At 37.7% G+C, this 16,383-nt stretch overlaps 1 protein-coding gene across 3 annotated transcripts in view; it reads left to right on the top strand.

The window, feature by feature from the left end:
• The window catches only part of NIPBL (NIPBL cohesin loading factor), a 123,227-nt gene that overhangs the window by 68,468 nt on the left and 38,376 nt on the right, over positions 1-16,383 (top strand). For 2 of the 3 annotated variants that reach the window (XM_079994646.1, XM_079994647.1), the window contains exons 9-10: positions 5,398-6,030; positions 13,082-14,590. In XM_079994646.1, coding sequence (XP_079850772.1) covers positions 5,398-6,030; positions 13,082-14,590 — 2,142 coding nt within the window. The remainder of the gene's footprint in view (positions 1-5,397; positions 6,031-13,081; positions 14,591-16,383) is intronic. The other variant, XM_079994648.1, reaches the window with a different exon arrangement.

Below are 16,383 nucleotides of genomic sequence, written 5' to 3'. Positions count from 1 at the left end.
AAGCTGAATGCTGGAAGATTCAGGAAATGTAAAACGAGTACTTCTTTACATATTGCACCATTAAACTAAGGAATTAACTTCCACAGGAGGCAGTGATGGCTATCATCTTGGATGGCTTTAAAAGAGGATTTGACAAGTTCAGGAGAGGGAGTCAGTAGAGCTTTCAATGGTACTAGCGATGATGGCTGTGCCATCAGTAATGGTTATGAATACTAGTTTTTGGAAACTACAGGAGGGAATGGTGCTCTTGTGCTTGGGTCCTGCTTGTTGGTTTCCCACAGGCATCTGATTGGCTACTGTGAGAACAGGTTGCTGGACTAGATAGGTCATTTAACTGATCCAGCAGGCTCTTCTTATATTCTTTTTTCTTGGTAATGCACACCCTGGTCAGCACCTTTATCAACAATTAGATCATGTGTGAGCATGGTCTTATTATTCATTAACCTAGAATTTAGCAACAGCACCACTTAGCTATTGAGCACAGTGGATAAGCACCCAACAGTGTCATGGGGCTGTGGAGAGGCAGATACAAGCACCAGATGCAATCTGTCTCCATTGTCTGCACCCTTTGTGATGCCTACCATTCCCTTCGATTCCCATTATTAAATGGTGCGTGTTTATTCCATACTTTTAAAAAGCATCTTCCATTATTTTCTTTGCCTTAGCTTGTTTAACTGATACTTTCTGAGAAGTGGTTGAAAAATGGAATAGTTGTGATTTGATACCAAGTTCCAGCATTAAAAGTCCAGCTATTTGACATCCAAGAATAGGTGGGCACTAGATGAAGAAATAAAGCCTAAATAATCACAAGCTAATCAAATGGTTAGCATTTGTCCTAACATATTTGCAGATCTTGCATGATAGGAGCCATATATGTTGATCATATTTTACAGTTGGCATTAGAAGAAGCTTAATGGGAATGGATAACCACTACTTTGCTTGTAGGTGGCAGACAATCTTTTTTCTTCAAAGGCTTGACTATTAGTTTAAATTTATATCACCCTTTTGTTGCACTGTATTAGACCAAGGCATGCCTTTAATACCATTATTTTAAAAAATGGCAGGCTAGTTCTTACCCCTAAAATATTAGAGAGGGATGTGTGTGTGTATTCATTCATCCACGCCTGGTTGGCTCTTTCAACAATCCAGTGGTACCTCGTGTTACGTACCGTCCCCCTTACAAATGCTGCAGGTTATGCACTCTGCTAACCCGGAAGTAGATGCCCCTTGTTGTGACCTTTGCCCCGGGATGCGAGTGGAAGTTGCGCTCCGGCGGCACGACAGCAGCGGGAGGCGCCATTAGAGAAAGCACGCCTCATGTTACAAGCGGTTTCCTGTTACGAATGGACCTCCGGAACGGATTAAGTGTGTAACACGAGGTACCACTGTACTTCTATTCTGCCCTAATAATTTGCTACGGGTAAGTAATTTCTATTTCAGGAATTAGATCTATTCCTGATCATTCTTGAAAAGAAGTAAAAGTGTTGATGCTAACAAACCCAATTTTTTGACTTTAAGAATGTTTCCGTTTGTCCTGATTCAGGGAAAATTCTGAAACGGACTTCTGTATGTTAATGTTATGCAGAGGCTCATCCAGGCTCACTCAAACTGGCTGAATTTTTATACACACATTGGGATGTGGATGTTCACTGAGGCACCACTTGCTATGCGTGACTAGTTTTCTGTGGGTAGAGCTGGAACCAGGGCCTTTAGCTCTTGTGTTTCCTTTATAAGGAAAGTTTGAATTGGTTAACCAGTGTATGAAGACTGATAGCAAACTTTAAATGCTTATTAATTTTGTTTCAACCCTTGAGTGGCATTAAGTTTATAATATGCTGCCTTGTAAATTAGATCTTTACAGTGTCTGTTATGCTGCATGTATGCTGCAGAGATGATCCGTTCTCTAGCTCAACGTGATCGTCAGGTGTATTTAAATTGTTATGCCTTGAAATGGAGGCAAGGTTGACTAGATTGATTATCTCCATAGGGTTTGTATTCTGCAAATCTGCTGATCTTCTAGAATTTCTAGACTGGTGGAAACCATTCTGCCTTGGAAAAAGTTGTTAGGGATGGAATAAGAATATCAACACTTTGTAGGGGTCACACTTTTTTCAAGAGTGAAGAGCAGCATCAGTCCACAAACATGAAGAATGATCAGGCGTTTTCCTCATGATAAAAATAAAGGAGAAATAAAAGAAAATCCTGTATGGCATGTAAAACTTTGTTTCTTGGTGCCTTGCCTTCACCTTATATCACATTTTAAATAGAAGATGGGCCTTTTCAATGAACTTATATATTTACTTGGAGACTCTTGAACAGGTCTTTGGCCGTAATAAATTATTATTATTATTATTATTATTATTATTATTATTATTATTACTATTACTATTACTATTACTATTACTATTATTACTATTATTACTATTATTACTATTATTAGACATTAAATATTGCCCCTAGAAGTTTCTGGCTTGCCTGAGGACCACTTAGTTATTAATACTAGATAAACTTTGTTATACTTTTATTCCAAATAATTAAAAAAAGGACTTGTACTAATATAATTGAGAAGGCATTTAACTGACTATAGAATAATAACTCATTTAACTCTATGGAATAATAGTTTGGGGGTCATCTGTACTTGGACAATATACTCACTGAAACATATTGTAATAGTTTGTGTGACTAGTGACTCCTCAATACTAAATCAACAAAGTTTTTATTCTTTCATTCATTGCCATGCAGAAAAAGCTGACATGTTTTGGATTCCAGTGTGTTGTTACATGGGATATTCAATGTTCTATATATACAAGTCTGTGAATTAATTTCCGGATACTAGGTGAGGGCTTGAAAAGTCCCTTCCAACTGTGACCAGTCCCATCTAAAGGGGGAAAAGAAAAATGAAGGCGCCATCTGGAGTGATTTGTTTCTTCAATTAGTGGAAATATCAATATAGTGGCAAAACTTACACTTTTAGGATCCCCAAATATGTACTATATTGTCACACTTTTATGGATGGGGAAACATCACAGTGAAGGTGAATTTCAACTATAGAGACTGCAGAACATTTGCTTAATAGAGGTGAAGCACCATCCTGAGACTCACAGGATCATCTTAAGAGAAGACTTATTAGTAATTTGGGGAAAAGAAGCATAAATACCAAAGTGATGTAGATTTACTACCTGACTAGTGGATTATCTATTAACAAGCAAACTGATGGAGCAGTGAGCCTTTGCAAAGTTTTGGATTATTCCTGAACTTGAAAGTTGCTGATACCAAAGAAGCTGAGTCACCTGTTGTTGGATGTATTGAGGCTGCACATGAACATGAGGCTAGAGAAGCAATTGAAAATGTCCCTGCTCATGGGAGAGTGCTTGGCTAAGGATAAATCACTCATAGACGCTATCAGACAGATCATGCTTCCTAGTGAAATATCTGGAAAAGGGGGCTCTTGCATCTCTGTAGAGTATACTTACAAGTTGAATTGATGCCTGGTCATCAACACAATCCAAATTTCTGCAAGCCCCACCTACAATCATCTGCAAAAGCATTCTTCAGAAGACAAGACTGTTTATAACCATCCTAAATTCAGCAAAATTCTCTACTGGTAACTTAAATAACAAATATTGCAACAGCTCAGAGTTAGATGGGACCTAACTGAGTCAACTAGCCCAACTCGCTTTCTGGTAAAAGATAACTGTATGTAAAGCATCCTTATTTGATGCTTATCATTGAAAAAAATAATAATAGGAGAGGAATTCTTCAATCTTCCTCTTCAGCTTTTTAAATTGCTGGATTTATTGTATCACAAAATAGCGGAGCAGTAAGGATCCCTAATTAAAAAAAAGCTAATTGCTTTCTGAGAATGAGTTCATATAAGTACTTTGAGTGCTGTTATATTAAATAGTGTGTGTTTATCTGATGTTCTAACTGTGCAGCCTTCTCAGATGTACTTAAAAAACACACACACACCCTAAGATGTAGAGCAAAATTTAGAATGTGGTTGGTGATTCCTGAAGTTCAGCGCTAGTGGGTAATCCCTGTGACACTTCCCCCTGGGGCTGCAAGCCCTTTTTGCAGCAACAGTTCTGCCCTAGAGAAGTAAATGATTCCTTTGGAATATAGAGTTTGGGGCATTACAGATTAATCACTATTAATAGATTGTGTCTCATGCAGAAACATGTTATCAAGGCTCACAAATTTACAGGCTGGAAGAAATGCTGGAAAAATGGCAGTAAATAACTACAAAAATGCAAAGGGAAAGAAGATGAATAAAGCACACACAGAGAGGCAGAGATCCATGTTTTTAATGTGGACTCTATTTTAAATTTAACATTATTGCATTACTTAATTTGAGTTTGAATATGACTTCTGTTAGTTACTTCACAGAATGTGACCTATCTGCTACTGTGTTAAAGCATTCAGTTGCTGGCAGTACCATGAACTACTACAGGTTCTCTATCACTGTGCTTCACTAGCTGAAAATACAGCAGTGGCATACAATTTAATCACCTTTTCTACCTCTGTACTTAAGTAGAGGAAGAACCTTATATGAGGAAATTGTTGTGGATGTTAAACTTTGTGTGTTACTTCAGACACTTTTTAGATATCACAGGAGGGTAGTGGGTAGTGTGTCAGTGCAAATGAATGCTTTTAATTAGTATAGGATGTAATGGCAAATGGACTTTACCAACATCTTTCACATAACTGGGCAATCTTGGGGGGTGGGGGTTAGTTAACAAACAATAACAGTAGGCAACATGGCAAAAGCAATACTTTCAGCTGTTTGTAAGTAGAAAATGTATTGGTATGTAAAAATTATGCCAGACTCATGTGAGAGGCCTGTTCCAGTTGCTGAAAGAGGCAAAACCAGCTAATCTATTAGAGTCATTTTCCTTTCTCAGATCCTTAAGAGTAGGGAACTCACATGATGCTGCATGTGTGTATGTGTGTATGGATGTGTGTTAGTTGCAATCCGATTTGCCTGTCTACAGCTCATTATTTTGGGCTTTGATCACTGGACCATAGTGAGAAGCTAGCTATCTTTAAACTTTGTTCTCCCCTATGGCCTTGGATGCATTTTGATTAACTCCATTCTTTAATAGTTGAAGCCCTGCCCCGGTTGAGCACAGTCCCAAAATGTTTTCTACCTCTTGGTACCTCTCATGTTAGATGTGGATTGCTAAATTGCTAGGAGTTACAGGCATCTTTTACTGCAGATATTATAGGTGGGTTGTAGTGAATATTACAGACCTCAATATTCCTCTAAACTGAGTTTTTGCCATTTTGTAAGTGCAAATATCTGTACAAGTACAAATTACTAATAAAGACTATTTTTGTGTGCTTTCATAGAAATGTGAACCAACATAACTGTTCAGTTTTTCTGAATTATTATTCTAGGATCAAGACCACCTTTAATACTTCAGTCTCAGCCTCCACCTTACTCATCACCTAGAGATGTTCCCCCAGACATATTATTAGATTCTCCTGAAAGAAAGCAAAAGAAACAAAAGAAAATGAAGTTAGGCAAGGATGAAAAAGACCAGACTGAAAAAGCTGCAATGTATGATATCATTAGCTCTCCATCTAAGGACTCTACTAAACTTACGTTAAGACTTACTCGTGTAAGATCTTCAGATATGGACCAGCAGGATGATATGCTTTCTGGTTTGGAAAACAGTAACGTGTCAGAAGGGGACATTTCCTTTAATGTGCAGTATCCAGGACAGACTTCTAAAACACCAGTTACTCCACAGGATATTAATCGCCCATTAAATGCTGCTCAGTGTTTGCCGCAGCATGAACAAACAGCATTCCTTCAGGCACAACAAGTGCCTGTTTTACAACCGAACACTTCAGTTTCTGCAAAACAACCTCAAAATCCTTTGGTACAGACGCATCAACAGGTTTCACAACATGGAACTATCACGCCATATGATGAAGTAGAATTGGATGCATTGGCTGAAATTGAACGGATAGAACGGGAATCAGCTATTGAAAGGGAACGGTTTTCAAAAGAAGTGCAAGACAAAGGTAAAACTGTTGCGTATGTGCTGTATTTATATTTAATCAAATTTCCTATCCCCTAGAAGTCCTTGAAAATAAACCATAATCTCCATATAAAATCACATTCTTAGTACAAAGTTGGTGATTAGTGGTGTCTGAATATTTAGAGAACAAACTTGTAGTGTGACAAATCTCTCTTAAACCGAAAAGGAATACAATTTAGGTTGTAATCTTGTGTATACTCACTTGGAGATAAGTGCTACTGAACTCAATTGGATTGACATAGGATAGGGCTGTTTACTGTAACTTGCATTTCTCTTCTCAAGAGTAGAGCAGGGGATAAGGGAAAAGCTTTGTAATTGATGATAGCCACTTTTTGCAGCATTCATCCTGTAATGCATTTGTTAAGGTGGGCAGACTTTCAGCTTGCAGGATCTGGTTTTTGTGTGTGTATATTTGCCAGAGCCAGTTACAACATACTGGTGGTGAATCTAGTTGGAAAAAATGTGGCTGGAGCTGGACAAAATTGCAGTGACCTTCCTTTATCAGTAGACATTTACATCTGAACCACACACCAGAGACTTAACATCACACAAAGATCTTGTTACAGTGATTGCATTTAGTATATTATTTTTCTAAACATCATAATCCAATGCTGATCGATTCTCCCTTGTACTCCCCCCTCATTACCTCAAGTGATGAGAAATAAGAAGAAAAGAAGGGAGGGAGAGAATGGAACTAATATCAATCCTGTGCTTGTTTAACCACAAATAAAACTAGTAACATCTTGCATTATCAAAATAACAGACTTGCGAACCTACTCTACTTGTAAAACTAAATTAATTCATTTTAGGAGATACATCTAATATCTACCCAATGCATATATAGTCAGAAATGTCACCAAGATATGAGTGATTGAAAGCCATACTAGAACTAGGTTGAACAATTTCATAAAAGTAAGATAGCAGATCACCAGAGTTCGTCGCCATCAGTCCTGGAGAGCAATTATTTGCATGTTTACTTAGAAATGTAACTTTGTATTCAGTTGAGCTTAGTTTCAAGTAAGTGTGCTATTCCCCCCCCCCCAGATTTTTAGTTAGTAGATAGAGTGGGAGTTATATTTAGGGGGGAAGTAGGATTTTTTTGAGGAAGGAAGTGGAAGAGTAGGAAGAGAAGAAGAAAATATGAAATAGGCAGCTCCTAAGTTGGTACAAGTTTAGCTCTGTCACCAAGAGGGTAGAACTGCATGCACTTTGGGCAAGTTATTGGTGGGGAGGCAGGTGCAAAGAGAGGAAAAGTTTATGGGCAGCACTTCTCTCAAATAGAACAAACTCTCAAGTTTCATCACAATTAAGGCTGCAGGCACAGCTCTCCAACTTCTCCAGGCTAGTGCAAGGCAAACTTTCTCCTTGCAAGGGGGAGAAGATAGGGAGGCAAAAGAGAGGGAAAACAGCTGTGGCTCCTGCATATGGATTCTCACTTCTGTTCTATGGATGGATGCTTAACATGCTTGGGAATGAGAGGGGAATTTGATCAAATAGTTGCTCTCACCTCAGAATTTTGCTAGTTGGTACCCCAAGCAATTTTTTTGTCTCCATCTGGGCTGCTAACTTTGCCTCATCAGAAGCAACTTAGTTACTCTTATTCTGGCCTTTTGAACAGGTGCAGATCCGCAGTTAGGGTAAAAATGCTGTTGGACATGTGCACAAAGCAGCAATAAAAGAAAGATCATGCCAAGTCTCTCAGGGGAGACTATTGGCAGGCAAAAATCATCATGATTGACATTTTACCTTGCAGTGTTCTGCTTGCCTCCACACTGAGATAATAGAAATGGCTGTTGCTGTTCAGTATGGGAATATCCATGTAGCCTACTTACATTTCATTGTTAAATCATTTTGGCAGCATTTCCTCAACATTTGCTTCATGGAGAAATGGAAAGACAACCAAATCTACTGAATTGTTGGATAGTCAATACTAGTAAAAGACATAGGAAAAGGGCTCCTTCTTTATTTTAAAAGTTGTCTGAACGCTAGCTTATACCTTTGAAATTCTTTTTTCCAATAGCTTGTGATACATATTTGGGCTGACACCAATAAGTTAATCACCAGTTCTAGTTGCAAACAGGGATATCTTCAAATAGCATAGAGCCGTCTAAGGGTCCATTGACAAAGAGTTGCCTGCAATTTCAGTTGTTACGTTTTATCCATAATTCGTTAAAATTGGACATCTTAAGTAATTCGGCAGAGCATTGTTAACATACATCACCACCAGTTTTCTAAATCTGAAATATCTAGGCGGTATAAGATATCAGTGATACCGTGGTTTGTAAATACAAACACTTACATTAGTTCTTCTGAAATCAGTGTAGATGACATATTGTTTTAGTTCCATTGGTCCAGTGAAATAGTCCAATCAGCATACATGCTGCCTCTTTTTTTCTTTGAAATGACAGCTCAGTAAATTTTATAGCACCTGATAAGACCATGGGAATTGCCCTTGTTTGTTGTGTCTTTGCCAGTATGGACAATGGAGGAATGTTTCTCTCTTCTGGGTTAAACCTAGAGCTGGGACAATGGGTGCAATGCACACATTCCTTGCAGCTGCTGCAGATGTGGGAGAGAGGTGTCAGATGCTATAGTAAAAGGAATGCTTTCCATACCCTGTGAGATTGAGAAGATGTTAAATAGATGGTGCTATGGGAAGGATAGGTAGCAGGTAGAGCAGAACTTTTCAAACTGTGTGTTGTGACACGTCAGCATATTGGCTGTGGTGTGTCTCGTGAATGCTCTCCGTGCTCCTACCGGGGCTGGAAAGTGGTTAGTTTAACCTCCAATTTGTTAAAAAAACTGATTTACTGTGTTGCAAAATTATGCATGTCTAAAAAGTGTGTCACCAACATGAAAAGTTTGGGAGTGCCTTTCCCTAATAATCTGATGCAATCACTGTTGTGCCATAGATAAGAATGCCATGTCCTGCATAATTTACTACAACAGTAGAGCTATATTTCAGTAATGGAAGCCCGTACCATACCAGGTCACTATTTCAGCTGTCAGAATACACCAAGTGTGTGATACAAAGTCTAAAATTCCTTTTCCCTTTAATGAAGCTTTAATCTGTTTTAATGGTTTAGCATAATTATGTTTCAAAGTGTTGATTGGCATTACTTGTATACAAATCCAGTGTTTCTTTTTTCTCTTTTAAATCTAATACTTTTACTAAATTTATCAGATCATTCTCACTTATGTATTCTTACAGCTGGTTCAGAAACGTGTGTTACATCTTAATGTTAGTGACACAATATAAAGGTGTCCTGAAATCGGCTTCCTAATCATTACAAATCCATATTTACCTTTTTTTGCTTTTTTATAAACATTTTTTTTAAAAAAAACATTCTGCTTTCCCCTTCCCCCAACCCATTCCCAGATATTTGGGATATGTAAACTAAAAATGCTACTGTAATGTGTGGGTTGCGCTTTTCAAGGTATGTTGAGGAAAGCTTAACAGTCAGAACAAATCTTGTGCCCAGTTAGATATACTTAAAAGATCTAGTAGCCCAGGAGATCTGATTTATATCTGTATCATAGCAGCTTTTAGCCTTGCCACATTGTCTACTAGTGAGAGCTTGAGAAAAATGAACTGGAAGATACCACTGTAAGTTTGATACTGTTAATTGAAAATTCATTTACTGAGTAAAAATACACAGATCATCATCAAATTGTTTGACTATCCATCAACATTCTGCATGAGTCAGTGCAGCTTCTATTAATTATGTGGCTCAAGGAATGGATAATATATAAAATCTGATTCATAAATTACAGAACATAGGATAAGTTGAGATTCTGGATGATCTCAGATTGGAGGGCTGGTTGTTGTTGTTTTAGTGAGGTAAATCCAGGGGTCCGTAATGATTGAATAGATCCTGGAGATAGTGGGCTAGGCAACATAACTCGAGCAAATAATGAACAAATAATAATGAGCAAAGTTTTAGGTGGGCATTGATGGACTGTGAGTCAGTATGTGTAAAAATGCATGCATTTAGAATAACATAGTTCCAAGCCATGATTGAAGTCCTGTGCTGAGATTCCTTATCCAATGAAAGGAGAAGAAATTGGTTTGACTTACAGAAATGTAGATCTGATTTAAAACAACTGAAAAGCTACATATGTCCACAACCTTTTTGAATGGTTCGATCCACCGAGTGTGTGTTGAAGTCTCCACACACCTTTCACACACAAAGCCAGACAGTTGCATCATCACTGTTTTAAGCTTCTTCCAGTTTTCTGTTGTATGTAGGAAATTCTATCCAAAATTCCACAAATTAAGAAATTTCTAGAGATTATAAGACTTCTCTTAATTTCATTCTGGTATGCACATGCCTATAAGTGAACAAAAAGGAAGTGGCCATGTTTTATGTTGTGCTGTTTTCTGTGGTGTGTTTGCCATCTTTAAATATTGAGCTTCAAGGATCTCATTTCCTAGGATTATATATGATCTGATTTGAGTCACTTTGATCTTTGATTCAATGAAAAGTCAAAGAATCTGATTACATCCTTCAGAGGTAATTGTTTAACTATTAACTATTTCCTTCTACTAGTGTCTCACTCTTTTTCTTATCAGGAGATGGATTTAATGCATATTTTTTTAAAGACAGTTTAAAAGTCCACTATTGGTAGTTTTGTAATCTAAACTAGTTGTATGCAAATGATCTATTGTAATTCTCAACCCTATTTATGGACAGAGAAATTGGGGATGGGAAAGGGGGAATAAGCATTTCATCATCTTTCTGGAGAGAGGAGAAATGGGATTAGGGTTGCCATTATAAATTTAGTTATATCTATTGAAACACAACCGCAACATGTTGCTAATGAATGTGATAAATATATTATAATTGGTAGTAGAATGTCATCCAGAGTTTACAATTTCCAAGTAATATCCAAATAATATATATTGGTTCATAACCAAACAGTTACTGTAAAGAGTTACTGGTGAGGAACACCATGATGCAGGCAGGATGCCTTTCAATGCCCAAGAAGTATTGTGGTGGGTGCTCCAACGTAACGAATTCAACAGCAATAAGCAAACAAGCAGTACAGTATTGGATCAACTGTTTTGAACTAGACACTTCGTCAGCTGATAATGAAATTAAAGACATTACTTACAGTGAATGACAACAAAAATAATACTGAGCAACCTGCATATTAAATAAGGAATAAGGAATACATACCAAGTAGTTTTTTTAGAATATCCATACAGGTAAATATAGTACTTGTGGATCAGAGCTCACTAATCAGTGTAGCTAACGGATACTGATACAACCTATGTAAGAACTTACAAAGCAGTAGTATAGCTTGTTTTTCTCATTAATACCCCCACTGCTGTTGCAAGAAACTGTTGGCAGCCTGGCCACCATTTTGCATTCTTAACATTGCCTGGACCTAACACCATTCCAAGGCATTGTAGAAGGAAAAAGTGTTCACCACAAAAAATGGTGGAGAGCATTCAGATAAAATTTTCAAAGTGACATATTTTTCTGGGTGAAATCTCCAAGTTCTTTCAGAAAAAAAGGCTTTTGAGAAATTTTGGTTCAACTAAAATTGTTGTAATTAGGGATACAAACAAATGCATGCCAGGAGAACCAAAATAATGAGGTTTTACATGTACAGGTGTATAATGTCTGTTTACCTTCTGATTCCCCAAGCCACTCTGCCTTGGCAAAACTCGTTCTCCTGAGGACTGTAAAAATAGGTGGGTTGTCATGCTGACCACAAGACATGGCTGATGGTCTGAGTTCTGATTGCTGGACTATAATTTCTGTAGTCCTAAAAATCTGCACAAGAGCTATAGATTTATTAATGAACTTTGTGACTGTTGAATACTAGTAATTTCTTTCTTTGGCACTATCCAATCACCCAGACACTGGCGTACTCTATGCTCAGTCAAGTAGGAGGCAGGATTTCTCTGTGCAATGATTTTCTTTCCACCTTCACTTTTATAGTGCTATGGTACTTGTCTTTCAGAAATTGGGTTTTCCTCCACCTTTTCCACCACTGCTGCAGTGGCCAGGACTAAAGAGACCTAGTTTAGCTACCTTTAGTTTTTTAAGTTCCTTACTTTGGGGGCAGGGGAGGGTTTACTAGAGAATGATGGATGGTGTTCCTCATAGAGATGGCACTGCCTACTGGAAGGAACAGGCAGGTTCACTGAAGCCTTTTGCCTCCTCTCCAGTGGGAGGAGTGATCCCTCACACCAGACTGACTTTTCCTGCCTGCAGTTGGTGATGATTGAGTCTCCTTGCTCTCTGTTGAGTACTTGCCTTTTCTTGGTCTGGTGCTTTTCCTATTGTATATTTTTGAATTGGTGATGTTTTTGTTTTTGTTTTTATTTTTACTTTGCTTCCTCCTCTCCCTCTTTGGTGCTACTACAGTTGGTTGTTTGTTTACTTCCCTTTTGTTGCCCCAAATTGTGGGCTGTTTGTTTAGGAATAAGCAGCCACAGAACTAAAATAGAAAATGAAAGTAACCACCAGAACAGGTGAAGTCTTAGCTCAACCCCATGCAAGGGGGCGGGGGAGGAGGGAATCAAATCCTATCATTTCCCACTGATACATTTGGAAATAAGCATTGCCTAGCAGTTCTTGCATTGGCAGGCAGCAGAACTCAGGGCTCCCCCTGGTGGATGTCAGGAATTTTGTAAAAGCTCATTGCTAACCACAAATCTTTTAGACAGAATACAGTGGTACCTCAGGTTACAGATGCTTCAGGTTACAGATGTAATTCAGAATCATATTTATTCCTCAAAGAATATTTATTTAATGAATGTTGAATGAAATTTAATTATTTCCTGTTCTTGCTGGTATAATTGGTTCTATCTTGCTGTAGATGATTCAAACATAATTTAGTGTGACTGTTTTGTTTTTAAATCTCAGTAGCTTTCCCTAATTCATTTTAAGTTATATTGTTTTCTACAGCAGTCCAGTTATGTGGCATAGTCAATGAACATACAAAAATGCATATTTTTCATTTCCTTGATATATTCACTAAAATGAAGATTTTTAATTTATTCTTTCTTTGATTTGCAGATAAGCCTTTGAAGAAACGAAAACAAGATTCCTATCCACAGGAGGCTGGAGGTGCTACTGGAGGAAATAAACCAGCTTCTCAGGAGACAGGTTCTGCAGGAAATGGGTCGAGGCCAGCCTTGATGGTTAGTATTGATCTACAACAAGCAGGACGGGCGGACTCTCAGGCAACTGCTACTCAGGACTCTGACATCATCAAAAAGCCTGAAGAGATAAAGCAGTGTAACGATGGTTCTGTTTTTGTTCCTCAAGAGGATGTTATTGGAGTACTTAAACTAAAATCTGAAAACCACCCTGACATCCCTAGGAAAAAGTCAGATTCCGAAGGTGTAAAGGTGGAAATACAACACAATGAAAACAAACAAGCAGAAGTGCAGCAAAATGAGAGTAAACGGATAGAAACTAAACACACTGAAAGCAAGCAAGCAGAAATTAAACATGAGAGCAAACATGAGAGTAGACAGGTGGATGTGAAACCAAATGAGAGCAAGCAGAATAATGGCAAACAGGAAATAAGGCAACGACCTGAGACTCCAAAACAGAAAAATGAAGTGAGGCCAGATACTCCAAAACAGAAAAATGAAGGCAGGCCAGAAACCCCAAAGCAGAAGAATGAAGGCAGGCCAGAAACCCCCAAACACAGACATGAAAACAGGCGGGATTCTGGTAAATCATCTTCAGAAAAGAAGCCTGATATATCTAAATATAAAATGGACATGAAATCTGATCCTTCCAGAGTGAAATCTGAAAGGCCTGATGCATTAAAACAGAGGACAGATGGACGTTCAGTTTCTGACTCTCTAAGACGGGATCATGATAACCTTAAACAAAAATCTGAGGACAGGGGTGAATCAGAAAGACACAGAGGAGATTCATCCAAGCTGAGAAGACCTGAGTATTTGAGGTCTTCGAGTAAGGGCGAGCATGACTCTAAATATATCATTAAATGTGATAACACAAAACCTGAAAAACTAGACAGAAAACACAGGCATGAGTCTGGTGAGTCCCGGGATAGGCTGTCATCTGGGGATCAGAGACCAAGACCTGACAGCCCTCGTATTAAACAAGAAAGTAAAAGTGATATTGGTAAATTAAGGCCAGATAGACCGGGTTTTAAATCACACAACAGTAAAGATGAACGAAGGACAGATGGTAATAAGAGCAAAATGGATAGTAACAAAGCACACACAGACAATAAAGCGGAATTTCCCAGTTATTTGTTGGGGGGAAGATCAGGGGCTTTGAAACACTTTATCATTCCAAAAATCAAACGTGATAAAGATGGTAATGTCATGCACGAAGCAAGGAAATCAGAAATTAAGGGTGAACCGAAGGACAAAGTTGAGAAGATTGGGCTTGTGGAGGATCTAACTAAAGGAGCTAAACCAGTTGTTGTTCTGCAGAAGCTTTCTTTGGATGATGTACAAAAAATTATTAAAGATAGAGAAGACAAATCTAGAAGCTCTTGTTTTAAACCTAACAAGAACAAGTCATCCAGATCAAACAAAGGTAAGTTTTCAAGTTTTTATCCATTATGTTTAATATCGTGGTGTGTTTTATTCTAAATTTTAATTTTGGTAGAGAGGGTTTTTCTTCTTGTTGTTGCTGTTGTTGCGAGCCATGACTTTCCTAAATCATTTTGTGTAAACATATTAGGGATTGTTTTGTATTAGATTGTACTTACATAGCTTGATTATCCAAAAAGGTTGTTTAACAAAGATAAAAGTATTGTAGGTGTTGATTTTCTACCCCACAGGAAAAGTACATGTTTTTATTTCAGCCTAGCTGTGGAATCGAGTTTATTATATATTTACTTGGGCGTTATTTCTTAGGGTTCCTAGCTTTCATCTTTGGTGGTAACCTGCTGCATTTTTCAGAAAAATAGTAAAATACAATACTATGTTTTATCCAGCTAAGTATAACCAATGTGGATTTTTAATGGGTCTAAATTAGTCATGTCTTTAAATTTCAGTGGGTCTACACTGAGTATGACCAATATTAGCTTGGTATAATGAAACAAACATGGCTCTAAAAATTCCAGGTGTAGTCTTGTCCTAAAGTTGGAATTTCACAGAAGTCACCAATCTGCCTAGATTTCGGGAAATAATGATTACACAATCATTTCCCTGTTTAATACTTTATCAACAAAGTATACTTGGATCAAAACAGATAAAAGAAAACAAAGAGGGAAAAAATCATGATTTAGTAGGTTTGTGAAAATAAAATGGTATTTGGTGCTGAGAAGGCATTGCAGTAAGTGCCAGCTGGAATTCTTTGTGGAGGAAGTATGCCACTATCAAGAAGATTCTTTCACTTGTAGCCACCTGCTGAATGAAGCTCAGTTGACAGAAGCACACAAAGAAGAGCCACAGATGAAGATTTAGTGCTAACTGTTTAATTCTGCATATCAACCTAAAAAGTGGAACTTAATTTGTTTTTGTAGATATTGTACAGTATAAGCAGATGATCAGCCATGTACACCTAGTTAACCATGTTCAGCTTGTTTTGCCTTTCTGTTCTTGTCCAGGTTGTAGCTAATTTACTCATTTCTATACATGGTAGTCCTTTCTCAGTTATTAGTATCCTTTCCTTTAAAGGTTTTTGCTCAACATGATACTATTATATTGCACACATGTGTAACTATAATTAATGCAAATTTCAAAAATATATATATGAAGGCATCAATGTATTATATGTCTTTATTTCTGTAAACATTAGCTGAATGTAGAAGAGTGGCTAGCTTTCAATCTATGTTTGGTTGCAAAATATTGATCTATACTTAAACAGAGCAATTACTGTATGGTCACTGATGCTGGAACTACAACTCCCATTTTAGCATTAAAAAATTTGGCTATATTCACATGTCCATGATAAGCTATGTTCCTCAGCACAAGGAGGGAGGAGCAGAGTAGGTATAATGGGCTTATGCATGGTACACCATGGTTTCTGGCTCACTGTGATATGTGAATGTTGTCATTATTGTCCTCATTTAAGGCCTACAGTTGGGATTATTTATTTATTTCATTGTCACTTCAAAAAATGAACTGTTTCCTTTCACAGATGTGCCTGAGACAATAGTAACTAAGCTGTAAAACAAGCATACTTCGATAGTTAGTGTAAAACTGGTTTATTTAAATAGTTCTTGATCTATAACTAATATCTGGGTCAGAGACTTTAATTTGAGCACATGAACGGATTTCATGACAGATGTGTTAAACATTTTAGATAACTGAACAATCTAGAGGGTGGAGGTATGCATCAGGTGGTCAAAGTGGGAGAAGAGGTGTCTGTGAGTTTTATCT

The sequence above is a fragment of the Podarcis cretensis genome (genome assembly GCF_951804945.1).
Source record: "Podarcis cretensis genome assembly, chromosome: 11".
Classification (NCBI taxonomy): domain Eukaryota; kingdom Metazoa; phylum Chordata; class Lepidosauria; order Squamata; family Lacertidae; genus Podarcis; species Podarcis cretensis.
This window is presented reverse-complemented; position numbering and strand designations above follow the sequence as displayed.